General features: G+C 45.3%; 2 protein-coding genes across 2 annotated transcripts in view; one reads left to right on the forward strand and one right to left on the reverse strand.

The window, feature by feature from the left end:
* The window catches only part of Ppp2r1a (protein phosphatase 2 scaffold subunit Aalpha), a 31,224-nt gene extending 19,878 nt beyond the window's left edge, over positions 1-11,346 (forward strand). Inside the window, exons 7-15 of the mRNA XM_015505560.2 lie at positions 125-239; positions 347-417; positions 1,033-1,167; positions 5,991-6,164; positions 6,481-6,541; positions 7,187-7,341; positions 8,259-8,401; positions 10,687-10,778; positions 10,895-11,346. Of these exons, the coding sequence (XP_015361046.1) occupies positions 125-239; positions 347-417; positions 1,033-1,167; positions 5,991-6,164; positions 6,481-6,541; positions 7,187-7,341; positions 8,259-8,401; positions 10,687-10,778; positions 10,895-10,911 (963 nt within the window). The 3' untranslated portion in view covers positions 10,912-11,346. The remainder of the gene's footprint in view (positions 1-124; positions 240-346; positions 418-1,032; positions 1,168-5,990; positions 6,165-6,480; positions 6,542-7,186; positions 7,342-8,258; positions 8,402-10,686; positions 10,779-10,894) is intronic.
* LOC107159013 (actin-related protein 2/3 complex subunit 1A-like) lies at positions 2,787-4,178 on the reverse strand. Its single transcript, XM_048791467.1, is given in 2 exon segments — positions 2,787-3,233; positions 3,236-4,178. Coding segments are annotated over 2 exon segments (1,110 nt in total). The 5' UTR covers positions 4,062-4,178; the 3' UTR covers positions 2,787-2,949.
* Positions 11,347-23,093: the final 11,747 nt, after the last annotated feature.

Here is a 23,093-nt window from a genome sequence, read left to right on the forward strand (position 1 = left end):
GTCTCCTTGCTCAGGCCCCTGATTCTGGCGCCTTTACTTTGATTTTACCCATTGGCCTACAATGGCTGCCCAATAGACCCTCTCACTCTCCCCTTTCACTCATCCCCTTTCTCCCTATCCATAGCTCCAGAAAGCAGTGGGGCCCGAGATCACCAAGACAGATCTGGTCCCTGCCTTCCAGAACTTGATGAAGGACTGTGAGGCTGAGGTGAGGGCTGCAGCCTCCCACAAGGTCAAAGGTTGGTGCTGGTGACCAGAACTCAGCAAGGTGGGTGGGTGTACCGAGGGTTGAGAGCAGGAGTAGGACATTGGGTCTCATCTGCTCTCCTGCTCTTCTCACCCACAGAGTTCTGTGAAAGCCTCTCAGCAGACTGTCGGGAGAATGTGATCATGACCCAGATCTTGCCCTGTGTTAAGGTGATGGGGAGCTCCGTGGGAGGGACAAAGAATATGGGGTGGGTTGGGCTCTGGGGGCTGCCAGACACAAGCTAGGTTCCCTGCCTGCTAGTGCCACACTTGGGCTTAAAGCAATTGGGGGTTCCTAACTACAGACAGAATCTGAGGCTTGGAGCAGGGTGCCATACCACAAGGCCAGCCTCAGCAACTTAGTGAGACCCTATCTCAAAGTAAAAAATGGAAAGGAGTGGGGATATGGCTCATGGCTCAGGAGTAAAATGCTCCTGGGTTAAATCCCCAGTAACAACACAACAACAACAACAACAAACCAAGAATCTGCAGCTCAGGGCTGACTTTGGTGACAAGTGCTGGCAGTGAGAGTCCTCAGAGGTGACCCTAGTTTTCTCATCCAGAGAGCTCTGGGATTGGGGTGGGGTTATTGGAAACAGGCCCATCAGCTCTAAGCAGTGGGGACATGTAAGAAATTAGTTTGCCCTGTCTCTGAGCTGTCTATTTCTACTAGTGAGCAGGGCAGAGGAGCAGCTGTCTCAAGAGCCTCTTCAGAGTTGGTGTCTGCTTGGCCATTGCCACTGCAGGGTGGCCTGATGCTGGTGCCTCCTCCCTTCTCCCTCACAGGAGCTGGTGTCAGATGCTAACCAGCACGTCAAGTCAGCCTTGGCCTCAGTCATCATGGGCCTCTCTCCCATCTTGGGCAAAGACAACACCATTGAACATCTCTTGCCCCTCTTCTTGGCTCAGCTGAAGGATGAGGTAAGGATGCCCGGAGGGAATTCAGCTCTGAGTTTGCAGAGGTGACAGGCTGCCGGCCCAGCTTGACCAGAAATCTACTAGGACCTCTGCAGGCATTCAAATCTCTGCTCAGTTTATTGTTTGTGGGCACAATGATCTGTGTGTTCACTCATTCTCGCATCAGGCTTTGTTTTGTATGTCCCGCACTAAGTGTTTGGTCCTTTTCCTGGGTGTTGGGAATACAAATGAGGAAGAACAAGTCAGTTTTGATCTTTGACCTTCACAAACCGGCAGCAGAGAGGGCAGAAGGGCAATACCTATCTACAGCATCCAAGGTGCTATAGGTGCTGAGACAGTTGGGTCATGTTTTTTAGGGCTCAGGTGAAGATGCTGTAATAGATACCTTAAGATACAGTGACTTAAATAAGACAGGATTATTTCTGTCACAGTGAGCCCACACTGGTGGGTTAGCCCTGCTGACTTCGACTCCTTCTGGGTCTGAAGTGAATGCTCTAATTTTTACTGTCTCCCAGCTCCCATGAAAAGGTTGGCACCTGACAGCAACAGACCTGGTCCTCCTAGGGACAAGACATTACATCTGCTCACACCTGCATGCCCCATTATCCAGAGATAGTCGTGTGACCACTCCTGACTGTCCAAGTGGCCAGGACCAGAGAAGGCAAGAGGGTGATAACTGGAGAGATCATCAGTGTGACTACTAGGAAAGGAGTTTTGATTTGAAGCTGTGGGCAATTGGCAGAGCTGGGATTTATCTGGGTGTTAGAATAGAACCCTGAGGCCAGTGCAAAGGAAGTAAGGTGGCCGAAGGAAGTAAGGTGGCCCGAGGGTGCAGGGGAGGCCACATGGGGGTGACTGCAGGGGTCAGGGAGGGGCCAGGCTGGATCAGTGGTCCTGTTTTATTTGGGTCATGTTTACCTCTAATGGAGCACTTTGATGACATTACAAAGTTGTAGTTTCTGACATATTCATATGCACATTTTCTCAGACTTGGGTGAAGATGGCCACATAGGTGTTCCTACTCCAAAAGTCTTTTTTTGAAGCAAGAAGGAAAGACAGATCAGAAGCTCTTAGCATATGATTGTGGATTTTTTCCTGAGGATAGTCAGTCTTCAGTTTATCTCTGTCAGGCTCAGGTACCAAAGAGCTGTTTAGGGGAGCCAAGGTAGAAAAAAGCAGAAGGGTTATGTTCGACTTAAAACTGCTGATGGAAGTCATTTCATTAAAAGGTTTTGATTTGGTAGGAGGAAACCATGGGGTGGCTCTCCTGATGACATGATAGTCCGAGCTTTTGTAAACTGTTGCATACAAATCCCTCTGAAGGAAAGCTGGGGAAGCTTTCAGTAAGATCATTTATGTCAGTTTATGATTACACATGAACACTGTTTCACAGAAGTTCCAAGGAAAGTACTCTAAGAGGAAAGTGAAGTCAACAAGCTGGTTAGCACCAGAATATTTCCTCCCTTCTCCCCGAGTGTTTGGAGTTATAGAAAACTGACCCCCCCCCCCCCCCCAAGGTGGGGGATCTTGGTTCTGAGACTTCTTTAGCCTTCAGACTAGGTAGCAGAATACTGGCTACCTTCTATCCCTGATGGAAAATCTTGTCTTTTTTTTTTTTTGCCTTTAAAAAACCAACACTTTCACCAATTATATTTAAACAAAAACACACGATGTTTGCGCCACGTGTTTACAGTGCTTCCTGGGGCGGCTCTCCTCACCGTCTCGCTGGGGCAGAGCGGCAGGCAGCCATGTTTCTCCTGCTGGATGGGGGAGGCTCACACAGCTTCACATTATCCGGAGGCCTTGGATTGAAGACTCTAAGGTCTTGAAATCCCAAATGGTCATGGCTCCATCGATGCCAGTAGTGCAAAATTTGCGACAATCTTGCTTGTCCACCTCATAAATGGACACTTGAGTGATGCTATTCTGGTGCAGCGTTTCCAAGGCTGTATTGCGGTCCTCGGTGGTGGCCCTCTTGTCCATGTTGCGGAAGCGTTCCATGGCAGACATGTTGCGCTGGATGCTCTGCTTTGGAATGTCTAGCTTGGAGACAAAGGTCAAGCAGCCGCGTCATCGTAGTTAAAGAGCATCGGGCAGTAGTCATGGCCAGCTGCCACAACGCTATTCTCCGAGACAAATGATACACTCAGGAGTGGCAGGAACTCCGTTTTCAGAGTTGAGACCTGGACACTTTTTGAGGCATCAGCAACAGACACGGTGCTGTCGTGGCTGACCCAGGCCAAGCGGCTCCCACTGGCAGAGAAGCTGACCCCATGGACCCAGCCGCCAGTGCCACTGCCACCAAACTCTGACATCAACTGACCAAAAGGCATCTTGCTGCCCCAGGGCGTGCTGGCTGGCTTCTCATCTACTTCTTTAATGTAGGCAGAAAATACTCTGCATTTGAAGTCGCACGATCCTGCTGCCAGCAAAACGTTGTTGGGATGCCAATCCAAGCTGAGGACCGTGGAGCGGATCGGCTTTTTAATGTGCTTGCTTACCCACCAGTCATTTTCAGATTCGAAGTAGCAAACGGAAATGAGTCGTGCTCCACTTCCCACAGCAAATTTGTTCTCTAGAGGGGACCATTTCACAAAAGTGGCTGCGCGATTGATCCTCAGGATCACCAGGGTGGGCTTCCAGACACCATCTTTCTGACTCCAGACGTAGGCATTGCGGTCTGCCCCACAAGTGACGATGCGGTCACTCTTGGGAGCCCAGTCAGTACCTGTGATGTGTCCGTTGTGCTCCTTGAGTTCATGAGCTTTCACCCACTGGCTCCCATTCTTCTTAGAGATGTGCACTTCATGATTATTGGGGCTAAGGGCAATCTGGGTACGATCCCTGTTCCAAGCATGACAGGTGATTGGCTCTAGTAAAAACGGATGCAGGGACATTATTCTTAGTGTTTTCAGAGGATAGAAAGCTGGGGTCGGGGCGGTCCGGAGGGGCTCGGAGCGGAGAATTCGCGGACTCTGGTCAGTCGACGCGAACAGGCTCCGGTGGGCGCGGGCGGAGGCTGTCATTTTGGTAAAAGGGATTCATATGCTTTTTACATAGGAATTGTTGGGGAACCTCTTGTGGGATTTCACTTTGGGGGTTCCATATAAGGCCATCTTGTCCTCCCATTGACTGCTAGTCTCTTTATTAATTTCTTGCTATGTCTGGGTTTGTGAGTCCATCCTCATGTTCAATGGGTTGCTGCAATAGCCTGCAGAGTTTAGATGAGCTGTTGTGTTCACATTTCCTGTTTAATGCAGTGCAGGGATACAGAATGAAGTCTTTGCTGATTCACAGTTGCGTGGGAGAGAGACCAGCTGGGTTTCCATTGTCTTCTCCCAGTGCAGTTGTGAGGACAGTGTTTACTTCACCTAGCAGTGATGTGTGGCAGCACACATGGAGTGTTCCCAACCAGGTGGCTCCCCTGAGCCTGAGTAGTCGGGATTTCATTGGCAGTTGGTTGCACAGGCCAGCAGCACTTGTGACTAACCTTAGTTACTTAGTCCCCAGCCCCTCCAGAGAGCATGCTGATGCCAAGGCCTCAATCGTGGATCACAGTGTTAGCACAGACTATCTGGAGTAGCCCAAGGTAAACCAGGACACTCTTGCCTGTCAGGACATCCCAGGGGCTTAGAGGTTCCTTCCCAGGAGCTGGTCAAGGGCCAGACCTTTCTCTGAATGTGCAATGTTTGGATAGCCTTGACCTGCTGACTTTACTGCACACTTACTAAGTTGGTTCACTGGTTTGTTTCAGTGCTTGCTTCTTTACCCCACACTTCTAAGGGAATATAGAGAAAAGTAGCTCCGTGTCTGCCATTCAGGAGTATGTAATATAGGACAAGGATCTAGTAGAGCTTCTGTATTGAGTAACAAGAACTAATTGTGGCCAGGTGCAGTGGCACATTCCTGCAGTTCCATTACTTGGGAGGCTGAGGCAGGAAGATCACAAGTTTGAGGCCAGCCTCAGCAACTTAACAAGATCCTGTCAAAGTAAAAAAGGGCTGGGGACGTAGCTCAGTGGTTAAGTGCTCAAGTGTTCAATCCCTGGTATCCAAAAAAAAAAAAAAAGAGAACTTCATTTATATGTCTTTTTTTTTTTCTTTCTTTTTTTTTTTTTTTTAGAGAGAGAGAGAATTTTTAATATTTTTTTAGTTATTGGCGGACACAACATATTTGTTTTATATGTGGTGCTGAGGATCGAACCCGGGCCGCACGCATGCCAGGCGAGCGCGCTACCGCTTGAGCCACATCCCCAGCCCTATATGTCTTTCCTTATAAATGTGTTTGTATGCCTTATGGATATTGATGGATATATATATATATATATATGCGCCATTTGGGACTCAAATGGGCAGAGAATAAAAGCAACAGCAATGATAAAAATAAGCTCCTACACATTAATCCTTTTGTGTGCTAGCAACTGTGGCCCCTCCTTTACTCTCAGTAGCTATAGGATGCACTTTTAATGTCAACAGTTTGATACCCAGAAAGGACCCCTTCCCAGAAGCCACAGCTAGCAGGTGGCAGAACCAGGTTTAAAATCATGCCTGCATTACTCTTGCTTTTGCTATAACATTGTAATCTCTGCTGTGCTTCTTGCAAGCTCTCTCAAAATGGCTCAACATGTCTTGAGGTGATAAGATTTAAAAAGCTGCATCACCTGCTAATAAATGCTGCTTGCCCTGTGTGCCTTTACTATAGGGCCAGGATCTGGGAAGGCCCTTCTGAGATGTTGGTTGCGCAGAATTGGTGCTTTTATTCTCTTTTTATGGGTCCCGAGTTGAGTGCACAGAGCATTCTTTCAGAACCTCCTGTCCTCTCCACAGTGCCCAGAGGTGCGGCTGAACATCATCTCCAATCTGGACTGTGTGAATGAAGTGATTGGCATCCGACAGCTCTCTCAGTCCTTGCTCCCTGCCATTGTGGAGCTGGCTGAAGATGCCAAGTGGCGGGTACGACTGGCCATCATCGAATACATGCCCCTTCTGGCTGGACAGCTGGTGAGTGAGGGGGCTCAGGGTCTGGCAACACTGCCTGGGGTGGTAAACTGCCAGGGTCTGGTAAAGTGTGCAGGGCTGTGGTGGTGATGGCATGGAAGCTTGCTGCAGGCCATAACAACTGCCTAGGAGTTGGAGGAACAGACCCAGGACACAGGTCCTTAGATCATGTATAGAACTCAATAAGGGGTGAAGGGAAAGGGCACTTCAGGTGAGGCTGAGAAGTAGCCAGTGTCTGAGATGTCTATAGTTTCCCTGGGGTCTCTGGCACCTCGCCCTGCCCACTCTCCCTTGAGCCCTGTCTCCTTTGCTCCTGCAGGGGGTGGAATTCTTTGATGAGAAACTCAACTCCTTGTGCATGGCCTGGCTCGTGGATCATGGTGAGTCCCTCCAGCAGGATGGCAGGAGGAGGTGAAAGCTCCAGGAGGGATGGATAGAAGGGCTGGGGCCATGCCCCGACACCACATGCTCACATGGATCCACTCGCTTGCTATTTAGAACCCTAGAGAAGTACAGGCTGGGACGGGGATATATCAGATCTCTGAGGGCCTGCTTGAACCTGTTAAACATGAGCACCACTGAGTAGACTTGGGTTTGAATCCCACTCTATTGGCCTGGAAGCGTAAACGAGTCATTGCCATTCTGTGAAACATGAGACTTCTCAGTCTCTCAGGGCAATTGTAAGAATTGCTCGTTGTTTTCATTAATAGTGGTAAAAAATAAAAGTCAGTGTTTATCTCTGCCAGGCACTCTTTGATCTATTAAGTGCTTAATGATTTGCTTGGGCAAATGACGTCTCAGGACCTTAATTTACCCTTCTGTATATTGAGGCCAGCACCTATTGGAGTGATGAGGAGATATTTGTGTGAAAAGAAGACACTAGATAGAGCATAGTGAGCCCTTTTTTCTTTCTGGCAAAGTTGATTGGCTCGCGTGTGGCCTGGTACCAGACATTGCTGAGTAAGCAGTAGTGTGTAGGGCGTTACGCCCCTTGAGCACTTCACCTCCCTCTCACCCTGCTATAGTCTATGCCATCCGTGAGGCGGCCACCAGCAACCTGAAGAAGCTGGTAGAGAAGTTTGGGAAGGAGTGGGCCCATGCCACTATCATCCCCAAAGTGTTGGCCATGTCTGGAGACCCCAACTACCTGCACCGCATGACTACACTCTTCTGCATCAACGTGAGCACCCCACCTACCCATCTGTGGAACAGAGTGCCTGGGAGAGGAGGGTGGAGGAGGGCCCCCAACCAAACAGCTGGCATGGAAATGGAAGAATTGACAGAAACCCACAGATCCAGGGACTGTAGGCTGGAGGGCTATCCATCTCTCAGGGCAGGGACTTGCATAGTGGGAGACCTAGGGTTGGAGAGACCTGTTTAACATGAGCAGCACTCTCCAAAGTGTTTTGAGCACCCTCTTCTTTCCTACTGAGTATGTGAGCTTATTTAATTTTGACACAGGGGCTAAGCATGCAGGCTCTAGACTCACACCTAGGTTTAAATTCTGCCACTCATAAGCTCTACACCTTGAGAAAATTACCTAATCACTCAATGCTTTAGTTTTCTCACTAGAAAGGCTTGCTGCTGGTAGTCACAGTCCCTAACTCCTCAGGTTGTGATGAGTTGTACATAAAGGGCTTAGAGCAGTTGGGACACATGTAGGAAGTACACTTATCTATTCATTTTCATTATTTTGATTATCTTATGCACTACTATATTTATGTATAAATTATACACATGGCTGGAAAGTCAAGAATGGGATTTAGAAATAAATATAACTAAGTGTTCTGATAATTTCTTTCATGCCACAGTTTAAAAATCACTGAATGAAGGAGAGATTTCAAGGGTTAAGAATCAAGGCCCATCCCCATAGGACACACCAAGAACATGCCACAATGTTAGGGGATATGCCATAGTGGTAGGGAACCTGGGAGCTTCCAGAGGATAAACCACTCTTAGTATGGTCTTCTGGACCCAGATGCTGCCCAGCATCCCTCTAGGGCCTGATGATCATTTTAGTGGCCTACAGAGGATAGGGAACATAGAATTTAGCCTTAACTTCACATAATAATCCCTTTGTCACTCGCTGGCCCCCAGGTGCTGTCTGAAGTATGTGGGCAGGACATCACTACCAAGCACATGTTGCCCACGGTCTTGCGTATGGCTGGGGACCCAGTTGCCAATGTCCGTTTCAACGTGGCCAAGTCCCTACAGAAGATAGGGCCCATTCTGGACAACAGGTGAGGCCTGGGTGCTCCCTCACACTAGCAGGGCATGTTAATCTTTGACCTTTGAAGATGGAGCCCAGGGTTGAAGTCTAGCACTGCTTTTGGCTTGTTCTGTGGCCCTGCCCTCTCTCTTCCCCTTTGCAGTGTGTTTTTTCAAGTGTAGAATGAGTATTCGTGTGACCTGCTTCACAGAATGCAAGGAAAGAGGAGAGGGTAGCACTCTGTACCAGCAACCAATCATTAGAAAATGAAATTAACAAGTATTTACATATAATATGTATACACACATACATATATAAATCTCTGTGTGTGCATATATATGTGTGTGTGTGTGTGTGTGTGTGTTATGCATGTACTTGTATAATTAATAATAGTAGAATAAACATTAAATGAAAGATGTGAAACACCTGGTGAAATCTATAAAACATTGTTCTAAGAAATTCAGGGAAACCTAAATAATATCCGTGCATGGAACAATTCTCCAAATACATCTTTAGATTTGGTACAAGCCCATTAAATTTCAGCAGATATTTTTCGTGGAAAATTGACAGGATGATGCTGGAAATAACATGGAAATGCAGACATCTGAATTAGCCAAAGCATTCTTAAGAATGAAGTTGGATGAAGTATTCTACCAGATTCCAAGACTTAGGATGCCACTATAATCAAAACAGGTGTAGATTCAAGCACAGAGGATAGGGTGGAGGCGGAAGAGCAGACGGAGCTGGTGTAGCAGCAGGTCCCAGTGCACTTCGGTGGGCAGTGCTCATGGTTTCAAAAGTGGTGGCTCACTTGGATGTCCACATGTAAATAAAAGAACTGTCTCAGTGTATAAGCAAATTAACTTGAAGTGACAGAGCAGAACAGAAAGACAAAGAAAATAGATCTTTAGAAGAAAATGTAGGAGAATATATGTCTTCATCACTTGGCATAGGAAGAGATTGATAAAGGGCCTTCAGTAAATGAAGAATTATTTATTAAAAGTAACATTTCAAAGTGAAATGGAAAACCCCTGATTAAGAAGGAGGTATTTGCAGGATTCACCCAGAAAACTTGTGTACAAAATACTAAGGTGAGGGAAGCCCAAGAAAGACAAAGGCAAAAAGACTTGAACTTATAGTTCAAAAGGAGTGTCTCCAGATGGCCAGAAAGGATATGACAGGGCATCAGCATCATTCGCCATCAAGATAATGCATGACATGGTGGTGTGTCCTGCCCAGACCAGCTAGTCCATGGCTGGGTGTGGATCAGCAGGATGGCTCACTGACTGCCAGGGGCTGTGGAAGAGGCCATGTGCTCTGAATGATGGTGGGCTGAAGTGAGGCTAGTTGCACCTGAACCCTGTGTGCCACCCCTTGTTACCCTAGTCTATGTCCCAGAGGAGACAGACAGATGCTTGTGGTAGCTTTGCACGTAGCAGTGGCAAGGTAGAAGCAACCCAAGTGCCTGTCCACCATAGAGTGGACTCATTGGGGCTTATTCATGGGGCTGAAAACTCACCCAACAGTGAGAAAGCAGACCCTTACAACGACACAAGTGACTCAGACATCTTGTTGAGAGAGAACCCAGACCCAGGAAGATACACCATTTATTTCAAGTTCAGAAATAAGCAAAACAAATCCTTGATTACATGGGAGGAAGGGGAGTTCTCTGTCAGCCGGGAGAAAACAAATGGGATGTGTACACCTTATTTCTTACCTTTCATTTGTCTCAGAAATCTTTCTTCATTCCCAAATTACTGATTTTCAATGAAGGCGCATGTACCTGGGCCCAAGTAGGTGAGAGTGGATTTCTCTGCTGAGCTCCTGCAGGGCCAGGAATTCCCCAGCTGAGCCTCTTGTCCCACGCCTTTTACTTATTCCCAGTTTGGACTGTGTCTTTTCCTGGTTCAAGCTCTCCATGGGCGGGAATCAAGAGTGATGTAACACTGTGTTCACACATAATACACAGGGGCCTCGGTGAATATGTCTCTCATCAGTGAAAGGCACCAGCTGCTCAGTTGAGACTCATGGGTTCTCTGCCTCTTTGCTCTAGTTTCCCTGACAGCTCTGATGTTCCTTTTCTGGGCCCCTGAGATGTCTGTCCTTGTTTGTCACCTTCCAAGCTTCAGAGTAATTGTATCCTGGGCCTCAGAGACTTCTTATTTGTGCATGGGTATTTCCTCGGCTCTGGAGGCTTCCCCCCTTGGGTTTTGGTGTGTGTGTGTGTGTGTCTGTTTTTGACTCTTACTCAGGAACTCTCTGCCCATCTGTGGCCCCCAGATACGCCTGGCTTACCTCTCGTCTCCCTTCTCCCAGCACCCTGCAGAGTGAAGTCAAGCCCATCTTGGAGAAGCTGACCCAGGACCAGGATGTGGATGTCAAGTACTTTGCCCAGGAGGCTCTGACTGGTAAGTCCTTGAAAGCATAGAGCCCCAGTTCACAGTGGCCTGGGAAGAGGGAGATGTGGCAGTTGTGGGCAGAGGGAGAGCTGTGGTTCTGAGTCTCGCCTGTTCCTTTTTCCCAGTTCTCTCTCTCGCCTGATGCTGGAAGAAGAGCCCACACCGGCTTCTGGTGTCCACCCTCCAACTCCCCTAAGTACCTCCTTTGGGGAGAAGTAGAGGGCCACTGACTGTCACTCCCTGTGCATGGTCTGACCCCAGGCCCCTTCACCCAGCACGGTTCCTCCTCTCCCCAGCCTGGGATGACTTGTCACTGTCCACCTCCCAAGGGGCTGGGGGAGCACAAGGTAGGACAGGGCAGCAACCTGGGAGGAAGGGGCCACACTTGCCCACATTGGGGGAGAGATGTGAGCATCCCAGGTCACTGGCTCCTGCTGCTGTAATGGGGACCCCTTCCCATCTACTTGTCCACTTCCCTATTTCCCATCCCCCAGTGGATTTTTTGTGTCAACTCTGCCATTTTTATTTTATTCCTTTTTCCTTCTTTTCACAGAGAAATAAAGGTCTAGAAATAGTCCTTTGGTCTGAGTTGTCGGCATGGAGGAGGGGCTGCCACCTCAGGGCCACAGACTATGCCCTTCTCTCTGGGGGGAACTAGTCCTAGAGCCATTACAGCAGGTGTCTCTAGAGTGAGAAGTGTTCCCTGAGGTCCACCAGCAGTGCGTTGGCCTACGGGCAGAGGTCCCCTCATGATGTCTGCCCATAGAGTTCTATGCTGTGGTTGACTTGTATAGATGCTAGCAGTATATTTGTTGCTTAAGAGCATAGTCCTTGGTTTTGTGCTCTGTAAAGTGGGGGTTACAGTTGTGCCTAGGTTGTAAGGCAAGTTATGTGTGCCTAATGAGTTAGTTCCTGTGAATTAAGAAGCCCTGTGTTGCACATGATGTGCAGTCAAGACTATTTTTAGATTGCTGCACACCCTGTGCACCAGGCCCTACATGCTACGGTGTCTTGGGTTTGGGCCCTGTCTTTGAGCCTCAGAATAGTCAAAGCTAGAGCAGTAAGCAGTAAGGGGACTTTAGTGACAGAAGCATTTGTTCTCAATCTCTGCTCTTCTCCCCCTCTTAACATGGAAGCTCTTGAGTTTTAGCTGGGCACGTGACTGCCTGGGATCGAGACATTTCCCAGTGTCTGTTGAAGTTTGGCGAGGAGTTGTGACTACATTCTGGCCGGAAAGGTGTGAACAGAAATGGTATATGTGGCTTTTATGAAATGATCCTTGGGGGTGAGGAGGGGAAGGCATGACCCCCACCTTCCCCTGCTTCCTGAACTCTGGGATGTAGATAAGATGGCTGGAATGGAGACAGGCATCTTAGGCCAGAAGATTACCTATGGAATGTAGGCCTTGCAAGGCAGAAGAGCAAGACCAGAGCCTGGGCTCCTGATGCTGCAAACAGCCAGCTGGCTGGTATTGGTCACAAGGAGGGGCTGCACTCTTAATTGACTCTTCAGAGATCTTATCACTGTTGATCATCTAAAATCCTAACTGATGCAGGGAGGGGCCCAGAGAGCCCCAGAGGAAGGAGCATGGCACTTGGATGGTGTGTATGTGTGGAAGGGTTTCACAGAGCAAGGCCCTTGGTCCTGGAACTGGCCAGGATGGGCTCCACTGTCCTCCTCTCCTCCCTGCAGGTCTGAATCAACAGCTGCACAACTTCTCTCTAGTGGCCACTTTACAGCACCACGCATAAGCTTGGTCTTCTTTTTGGATGATTCTGCTTCTTTGACTTTTTTGCCGGAAACTTCTATGCTTGCTTGTTCTACTAGTCTGACTCACACCACTTGGGTCAAAAGGTGAGGTTGTGGGAGTTATTTGGTGCCTTTAGTTAATAAATAGAGGTTCAGGCAGAGCCCTGGCACTGTCCCCTCAGGCACAGGAATTACTGCAGCTTCCCAGAACAGATGAGGATCACCAGGTGATTCCTGTTTACTCATCTAAGAGTGACAGGCCTGGAAACCTCCCTTGGTGGAACCTGTGTGCATCTCTGCTGAAAGTGCTCTGCTGCGGGAGCCCCCTGCTGAGCCGTGCCACCTGGGCCCAGGTCCATCGGTTTTTGCTGTGGGTGTCAAGCTGGGGAGGGGGATATTTATGTCTTTCTCCCTGGAGTGGCTCTTTTCTCCTCTTCATTCACTTCCCATCCCAACCTCTTCCTCATTTTGCCTCCTTTCTCCTGAGAGAACATGTGGTAGTATCACAAACATTCCTGTCATTCATGGAGGATTCCTTGGCATTGCACTGTAGCCATCAGCTGGGGACCAGGCTGTTCCCATTGGGAAGGGAATTTTTTCCTTTGATACCCACCTGAGAAAAGTGTCAGTGTCAGGTTGACCTGCTTCTAGATAGCAGTGTTTTATAGCTGACCCATTAGCAGCACCTGCCATATTCCTAGGCCTTGCCCTTTTTCCCCCCAGGGTCCACATCAAAAAAGTCTTCAAACATACATTCCCAGTCAGTTCTACCTCCTGATTAAGTCTCTAAACTGTAGAAAATGCCTACTGTTCCCAGGACAGTATTTCTGCTTCCAGGGCTTTCTTTGGAGCAGGCTGCCTTCGGAAGGGAGGACATACACAACACTTGCTCATATCAGGGGTCAGTTTCATGTCCTGAACTTGGAAGCCAATTCTGCTCTGTGGCTGGAGAGGGGATGTGAGTGCTGCTTAAAAATATGGAGAGAATCCTGCCCAGGTCTGCAGGTCCTCTTTTCCTTCTTGGCTCTTAGGCCTGCTCACTGCTTGTTCTTCCTTTGGCCATAGTGTCCGGTGTTGAGATAGCTGAGGTTACTACTGACATACCAAGCACCATAGCTCTCAGACTGTTTGTCTGCACAGTAGTTCTGAGATAGGAAGGGGATTTAGGAATGTGAGAACATTTCCCTTTGGTGCAGGAAAGTGCCCACAGTGCATAGCAGTGTTCTATGGCTACCCTCCTTCCCTACTCAGGGAAAGTCCCCTTTCCCTGCTCTTCTAGAATGTGCTCAGGGTGGAACCTCATGTCATGCTTAGGTGAGGGAGCAGATTACAACTTATCAGCTTCCACGGGGCAGGGCAGCTATTCTTCAAGGTGACTCAGATGCACAGCTTTCTAACCCACTCCTCTGATTAGGGTGTAGCCATTACTAACTACTCCCATTACTAACACTGGAGATGCTTGTCCCTTACCCGTCCTGGAGATCAAGTGGGAGGGAAGTCCTCAGAAGCGGGTAGCTCCAGTGACCTCACAGCTCTCTAACATTTGTCATTGAGGGAGAAAGGGGAGGGTGGCTTGAGCCAAGTCCTGGGATGAGGTCTTCTTTGGATTTTCTTGTTTCAACAAGTCTGAATATTTATGTAGAGGGTATTTTTTTTTCCAAATTACATTTAAAAAAATACATGTATTCTAAAAATAAAACCTGAGCAGATGTGCATTAAGTTATCTAAAATGGAGAAGGATGTGCTATGCCAGTGTCATTCTCCCTCCATGGCCTGGGCAGCATTTCAGAGCAATGGTGGGCTTTGGTTGTGCTCCAGTGTGACCCCATCCTTGACCAAAGCCAAGCTCCTGGATGAGCCTCTACTGCAGAAGTCTTGGTGTGGAGGGTGTCTGATAAACAAGTATTGCAGTTGCCTCTTCCATGAGGATCCTGGCCGCTCTGCTCTAAGCCATGGAAATACTCTGGTATATTCCCAGGAGCCCTCCACTACACAGATGGACTGTGAACTTTGGAAAAGCCCCAGGCCTCACACTTACAACCCAGACTGGTTTCCTCTAGGAATAGAGGTCTGGTGTCTCCTGAGAGGCCCATCTCAATGTGTCTCTATTCCTGCCTAACTGATTAATATGGGCAGAGGAACAGGCAAGGGCAGACTGTACTGGGGACTAGTTCTAGCATTCCCTTACCTGACGTGAGTTTCCCAAATGTTGATAGAAATAAATTCATCTCAGTGTGGCAGAGAAACAGGAGAAGCCCCACTTGGTAAATAGAAAATAGTCTGCTACATGACATCTAGTTGAGTTCAGCCATGACCCACTGGCCAATGGCAAGAAGTTATGTCAGTCTTTTCTCTATGAACTTCACCCACGTCAGGATAACTTAATTTAGGAGCTGAAATGGATTCTTTGAGTATTCCTAAAGACAGATTCACAGTTTGATCAGGTTCATCATCCAGGCATCCCCAGTATTCAACTTGAGTTGATTGGTAGATGACCCAGACTATATACAAAAACCATTTACACACTTATACAAGGATGAAAATGTGCATGTGGACACTCACACTCAAGTACACATGGAGCCTTCCATGATGCTCATACAGTCCCTCACATACACAGTTGGCAGCACATTCAAAGATCCATGCACATACTTGGCATGTACACACTACTTGTAATCATACGTAGTCACCGTGTGTGTGTATTTGTGTGTGTGTGTGTTTGTGTGTCTTGACATGTCATATATAGTAGTTGTATCTCCAGACCTCTGGATGCCAGAGAAGAGGGCCCATCCCATCACTTGTAACCCTTCCACCCATACAACTTACCAGGACAATATTCATAAATACTGTGTTAGCTTTGTGTAACTATGATGAAATACCCAAGGTAATCAACTTATAAAGGGAAAAGGCTTATTTTGGCTCACAGTTTTGGAGGTTCCATTTTGTGATCCATTGACCCTAATACTTTGGCACTGTATCCTGGCAGCAGTGTGTGGCATAGCAAAACCACCCAGCAGCCAGGAAGCAAACAGGAAGACAAAGGGCCAGAATCCCAAGATTCCCTTCAAGGGCATGTCTCCAGGGACCATTAGGTTCCACCTATTAAAAGGCCCATCACCTCCCAGTAGCACCATCCTGGAAACTAGCCCTTTAACGTGAATCTTTGGGGAGCTTCCAAGTCCAAACAATAGCCACAGCCTGAAAAATTAGTGAGCATTACCACCTAACATTGAGACACCTTGTAAGAAGGCTGTGGTGTTTGGAAGAGAGAAGGTGCTTGGGTGGAGGACACCCGGGTACAAAAGGGGCAGGGTGCTGATAAAAGTGGTGCAGAGTCTGGGCATGGCAGCACAGAGAGCAGGAGAAAAGGACCTGAAAGGATAAAAGGCAGATGGTGTTAAATGTGGCAGAGGGGTCAATGTGCATTGCAGGGATTGAGGGCATAGGGGAAAGTGAGGACGTGAGAATTAAGGAGGAAATGCAGATGAGATATTGGGCAAAAGTGGTAAAGATCAGTGGTTTGTGAAAGTCACAGGAAACCTATCACAGATTTAGCAATCAGGTGTTATAGGAGAAGGGGAATATGGGGTTGGTGGGTCTTGGAAGTAGGCAGTGGTCCAGGGAGGTTAAAAGTGTGGGAGGAGGAGGTTGAACCACAAGGGAATAAGAGGCTGGGCAAGGGGACAACAGCACAGGTTAGAGGCTGGGAGGGCAGGGGGCAGGAGTTGCCAAAGCAGCCAAGAGAAAGTGTCAGGGGTCAGAAGTGGGCATATTCTGTTGTTTTCTTTTTGTGGTGTTGGGAATTGAGCCCAGGGACTCGCACAGACTAAGCAGGTGCTGTACCACTGAGCTACACCCCAGTCCTGGGAAAATAACCTAAACAGAACAAAAAACGTGAGATACAAAGGAGAACTTGTCAAGTTTAAAATTAAGAGCTTTTTCTTGGTGTGAAATGCATACAGAAATTTGGGAATATTGGAAGTGTTTTCTAAAACTGAGGTGTTCTAGATCTGTATATATGTGCAAGCTGGAGACCCAACACTTTCTTCTGTACGTGAACCCAACAGAAAGCACTACTGTGTCTTTAAAACATGAGGTAGAACTTTCATGCCAGCACTACTGATGATACCCCAAACTGAAGCCCCACACGGGCATCAAGGGAGGGATGATTTATAGCTGGAGTCCCATACAATGGAATCCTATCACTAACTGTGAAAATGCAGATAAGTTCAGAAGCATGTAATTTTTAGCTAAATACTAAAGAGTTATGCAATGTGATTCCATTTACAGAAATTATAAAAGAGAAAAAAAGAGACTTACGTAGTTAGCTGTCACATAGTGGTCACCCAGGGACCATGATGGGAAAGGAGAGAAGTGGCATCAGTGAAGAGGACCTTGCTGTCTTTTTTGACATAGGAGCTGCATGCAGAGCTGTGTTAAGTTAAGTTAGTCAGATCTCATTGAGGAGAACATTCACAGCCTGTGCATAAAATTATTTTAAAAAACATGGGCAATTAAAAACTGAAAGAAGGTAAACAGATTAGTTTCAACAACCTTATATTGTCAATGTGGAGACTAAAAATTCTAAATGATTTACCCTATGACTAGTTTTCAAAAAATATGCTGTAATTTCTGAGTGGTAAATATTCACCATCAAAGAAAAGGGGTAAAATGTGGAATTATGAAAGAAAGTAAATTACACAGAAAAAATAGAATAAGAAAATAAAACAAGTGTCATGAAGAGCGCAAGATCTGTAGGTAAATTCTACCAAAGGATGTCCATGGTTATATGAAGATAAAAGACTAACTGCTCTTTTAAAGTCAAATACTATTTGATTGTATTCGTTTGGATAGGTTTCCAAGAAAAAAGGCTGAGATAGGAGGCCTTATGGTACAAGGGGAGCATATCTGACTCAAGAAAAAGCTAAGCTAAAAGAGTAGAAGTAAATAGATGAAAGATATATTCATTACATTGTAACCAGTTAATCAACTACAATGGTAAGATTGACATCAAATAAAATGGATTTTATGTTAAAAGAGATTTTTGTTGTTTTATGAGTCTTTTAAAATTGAAAATTTTTACTTCTGTGAAAATTTCTTAAATTGCTTCAGGGACAATCAACATCTTGACGGTACATGAATAAAAACATATGCAAATATACATGGGAATACAGTATACAAATGTGTATGTTTTTGTGTGGCTACAGCCATCTTGACAATGTGACTGATTTATCATTGCACTAGGAGTCTGTGTACAGGCAAAGCAAGGTGCAGAAGCTCTGGAGGCTCACCTCATGAGTGAAAAGGGGCTGAAAGCTGGCAGTCACCCAGCAATATTGTACCTGTGTTCATCAGGAACAAGCTGGGATTATAAACAACACCCAAGGAAACTTGAAAGATGCAGGAAATTGTATAAAAGACAAAGGTGCTTATCAGGAGAAGGATGGTTTTGTGACATCAGGGAATGTTAGCAATGCTGCATGCAGTGAGGTTAGGGTTTTATCATGATGAACAGAACAGTTTCCAAAATTGCTTAGGCTGGTGATTTTTTTGTTACTACTATATTTTTTAGTACTGTACATAAGAGAGTGAATGTTTACAAGGAGGTACAGGATCCAGCTCAGCATATGGAGGGGCCCATATAACTGGAAGCTTTCATGTTAAACTCTGCCAACCCGGAGTCCCCAGTAGTGATTGAGATGGCCTGGAAATGTTGAGGAGGCAGGTGCTGCACATGGACAAACCTCTACCCACCCTGTGAAGAAAGAAAAGTAGTTTCTATGTTTCAAACTAATGCTGCCACTGTCTGGGGAACTCGTCGTCTACACAGGAGAGTTAACAAGTTGGCCACAATCAAGTGCTGAAGAATCAAGTCTGTGTGTCTTACCCTGCACCCAGTGAAGTAAAGGACCAGGTAATGGAGGAGAAGGGAGGAATTGCCCAGAGCTCCAACCACAGTCTGTGACAAGAAGATGATACCTACAGCCACAGCACTGGCTGCCATCCTGCCAGTTCCCTCCTGTGCCAGCAAGAGGTCCGGCAGGGAACAGGACTGGGCTGCTCCTGTCCTGTCAACTAAAACCCAGCATTGCCCACTCACAGGAGTTCCTGCTCTGAAAATTTACTTTCATGTTTCTTCTTTTAAGGCTATTTCTAAAATATTCATAAATATTTTTATGTGTATCTAAAGGCATTAATTGTGAATAAATCCCTGCTATGAAGGCAGCACATGGTGACTTCTTGATTCTTCATGACAGAAGGCAGGCACTGAGATGACTTTCCAAAGAGGAGGAGAACTTGAGCACACTGGTTAGGGATCTAGATTTGTATTCTTATTAGGGACAGAGAAGGGTCCTGGAACTGGCTTAGTTGAAACAGTTCAGTGAACCACCAGGCTTCCCTAAAGGTTCAGACAATCCAGTTCTATATTTACTTTTGCTCTTCTACATTCCTAATGTATTCTAAACTAGTGGTATTTTATAACTTCTTATATTAATATGTTTCCATTTGCTTGTAAAGATTTATTCTATGGCCTGGGCCGGGGTTGTGGCTCAGTGGTAGAGCACTTGCCAAGGATGTGTGAGGCATTGGGTTTGATCCTGGCACCACATAAAAATAAACAAAATATTGTGTTCATCTACAACTAAAAAATTATTTTTAAAAAAGGTTCATTCTATGGACCAATATCAATTGGGGGGGGGGACATTTAGGTGTTTTAATAACTGCAGGTACACTGAAGGAACTCTAGCCCTGCAGGCACCTGTCCCATGGTGAGTTACCTGAAGTGAGGCGGGACTGGCTGCACATCGGGACAGCTATTCCATGGTTGTGTGTTAGGAAAACAACACAATGGCACCTATTACAAGCATTGTGTCACAATGATATAGCATGTCCTAAGCTTTGGGACATGTTGCAACAACTGGTGATGAAAGAGTGGAGGGTAGAAGGAAAATTCTTACTCTCTTCAGATGATATACTTATGTATTAACTAATAACTGACTTAAGGACAACTAGATAAAGGAAACAAGGTTGATCACTGATATTAGAATAGGAATCCTATATGCAAACTGTCATATCCATGGCATGAAGTCCTGTGCATTTAAAAACTTGAAATAGTAGATTTTTGTCTATATTGTGCATGTAAGAACACAAATACAGCTGTCTTTCAAAATGTACATATTGAAGAGGACTTCTTTATTTAGAACATATTTAGGTTAAAAAAGTTTAACACAGGTAGAGATTTCCTACATGTTTCCTGCACACTGCTAGCCTTCTCCTTGTATGTAGCAAATGATGCATTTGCTACAATCAGGCGAATATTTTTTAATCAGGTAAAAACAAGACATCCATCTGATAACTGGTATTGCACACCTGTAATACTCATGCTATTTTCTTGAAATGTTACTTTTCATGTTAAGTGGGAAATGGCCACACCATAGTCATAGAGCACTGATGGTTTCAGGATTGGTACAGTTACTGTGTCTATTCTGTCTTTACCCAATGTAGAGAAAACATTGTATTCCAGCAAACATCACTCAGATCACTTTCTACACAGGACTAGCGGATTCCTGTAAGTTCTTCCTACTTGTTATAAGAAGCCTGAGTGACTATAGGTCCAGCCCTTGAAATCTTGCAGATTTAGGCTAGGTTTCCTCTCAGGGAGGCTGAGCAGCAGTCTGATTTTGAGGCAACACCTTCACACATCTTGAAAATCAGTGTTGTTTAATCCAACAAACTGTCACTAAAAATCACATTAAGTAAAATTAGGAGCTATCAGGGATTGGTGCATGGTCTGCAACCCCATTTCTCTTTAGAGCGTGAATCCATTCAGAAATTTTTCTTTTCCTGAGTAGCTTTAATATTTACCATGTGCATTCCAGAATCCTTTTTTTCTGATATGATCACTTATTCAGATTCTTAAAATGGATTTTCCATGACAATCTGCATTTCATACTGACATTGGAAATACTCACCTGGTTATTTATTTTACTAGGATGTTGATCTCAGAGCTGAGGCCTCTGTGACCAGGATGTGTGCTGCAGGGAGGCAGCCAGCTTCTGACTTGGGTCTGTGACTGTGACCTTCCCTCTCCTTGGACCAATTAGCCCTGATGCTGCAGCAGTAATGGGTGTGCAGGCTTGGGGAGCTGAGGACACTGCTGAAAACTTTCTCCCCAGGTGACACTTATCAAAAATAATCATGTTTCTTCGTAGTATCTCTTTTTATTTTTTAAATTAGAGCTTTATATTTATACATAGTAGTTGGGTTCATTTCAACAAACTCATACGTGCATGGAGTTCGATTTCAGCTCATGATCCCTCCCCTTCTCTCTCCAGTCCTCCATCCACTCTCCCATTCTCCTTCCTCTACTAGGCTTCTGTTTACTTTCCTTGGTTCTTTCTACCTGTGTATAAAGGTGAAATTCCCTGTGGTGTATTTATATATGCACACAGCATGATTTTTAAAGAATTCGTTCTGCATTGCCTCCCCTTTCCCAACCCTCTATTCTATCTATCCCTCTCTGTTATCCTGTCCTTCCCTCCCTCTTTCCTTTATTTTACCCTACCTTCCACATGTCAAGTTTCTGAGTTTGGCTTCTTTCATTCAGCATGATATTCTCCATTTTCATCCATTTATCAGTAAATGCCATAATTTCATTCATTTTTATGCCTGAGTAGAGCTCCAGTGTGTGTGTGTGTGTGTGTGTGTGTGTATATGTATCACAATTCTTAGTCCGTTCATCTATTGACAGGATTTGGGTTGATTCCATAGTTTAGCTATTGTGAATTGTGCTGCTGTAAACATTGAGGTAGCTATTTCACTGTAGGATGCTGATTTTAGATCTTTTGGGATAATATCTTCATAGCATCTCTTAATAGGATCCTGGAGAGTTTGGAGATACTTTTACTTCCAATAATCTATGATTACTGGAAGCAGACAGCATCCCACACCACGGAAGCACACAATACTGAGGTCTGTTATGTGTAGGACTGGCAGTGAGCTATGCATGTTCATTGTATTCTTTGCTTCCTTGAGTGGTTTTCTACCTCAAATTTAGTTGCTTCCTATTCATTTTCCTGAGTGGCACCATTCTTTAAGCTATAGGCAAGAAATAGAATGAGACAAAATACCTGGGATGGATATAAAAACTCACATATAAAAGAATGTGATGCTAATAATTCACCTTGGAAGCCATTGGACTCATCTGCACAAATACAAGTTACTTAATTTGGACTCATTTGTACAATTCAATGCCAATTCATACAAAATATTTTTAGGGAAATATACTCTACCAATATTAACTCCCATTACTGACAGGAAGGAGAAACAGAATGGTATTCATACAAGTAACAGCATGTTCTAAATGGGACCCTCACCGATGACAGTAGCAGGATCAGATGCTTTGACAGGACAGATACACCATTTCTATAATGACAATTTGAGAGCCTCAAAGAGTGGCCACAGAAAAGGGGCCCTTTATATTATTTTTGATCCTGTCCAACCCTGCAAGGACAATATTTATAGTAAATCATCTTAATAAATGCTGTGAGGTTGGCCACTTAGGTCAAGACCTAGGATATGAAATCGAGAATGTTTTAGGCATTAATATTGCATAGATGTGAGACAGAGCAGTAAAAAAAGAGGACATGCTAAAAGAGGTACATGGGGATAAGGTGGTGGTGCACATCTTGGGATGCTAACAAACAGAAGAAGAAAAAGGGCAATGGTTGTTAAACGTCCAGAAGGAGTTAACATGAATGGCTGGCTTTGAGGCCTTAAATGGGCATGTATTACTGGACAATGTGTTACCGTGTTACCCTAATTATAAGAAATTGATGAAAAAAATTGGAGGAAGCACAAGCAAATAAAATGGTATCTCACATTCATGGATCAGGAGAAGCCACATTATTAAATGTCCATGCTACCCAAAGTGAACTATAGGTTCAATTAAATCTCTCTCAAATCTCCATTGCAGTTCTTTTCACTACAAAAGACCAAACCTATGATTGGAATGAAACCACAAAAGCCCCAAAAGCTTATTAAAAAAAATAAAAGTGTGAGAACACAGCTAGAGATGTCACACCTCTAACATCATACTATATAACAAAGACATTGTAATGAAAGCAGACAGGGATACCAATGAAATAGAATGTGGGACACTCAGAGCAGGGTCTCACTTACATAGTCATCTACGGATGGCAAGAACATGCAAGAAAGTCATAATACACTCTTCAATAAGTGCATTTTGAAAAACCACACATCCACATCCAACAAATGAGATTGGATCTTTTTCTTCTACAGTACATAAAAACCTCTTTCAAATGGATGAAAGACTGAAATGTGAAATCTGGCACCATATAACTCCTAAAAGAATATGTGATAAAGGACTATATTATTGTCCTTGCAATGTTCTTTCTCCATAAGGCACCAAACTTTGGACCATAAGAAAAACCGAACAAGTGGAGCTATGTTAAAATTAAAGGCTCCTGTGCATCAGAGGAGAAACCAGCAACATTTCCCCACTCCTCTCTTTGTTTTATTGTTTGTTTTTCTTTTACTGTTTGTTAAAATATTTCT

Source organism: Marmota marmota, unplaced genomic scaffold (assembly GCF_001458135.2).
Source record: "Marmota marmota marmota unplaced genomic scaffold, marMar, whole genome shotgun sequence".
NCBI classification, from domain to species: Eukaryota; Metazoa; Chordata; class Mammalia; order Rodentia; family Sciuridae; genus Marmota; species Marmota marmota.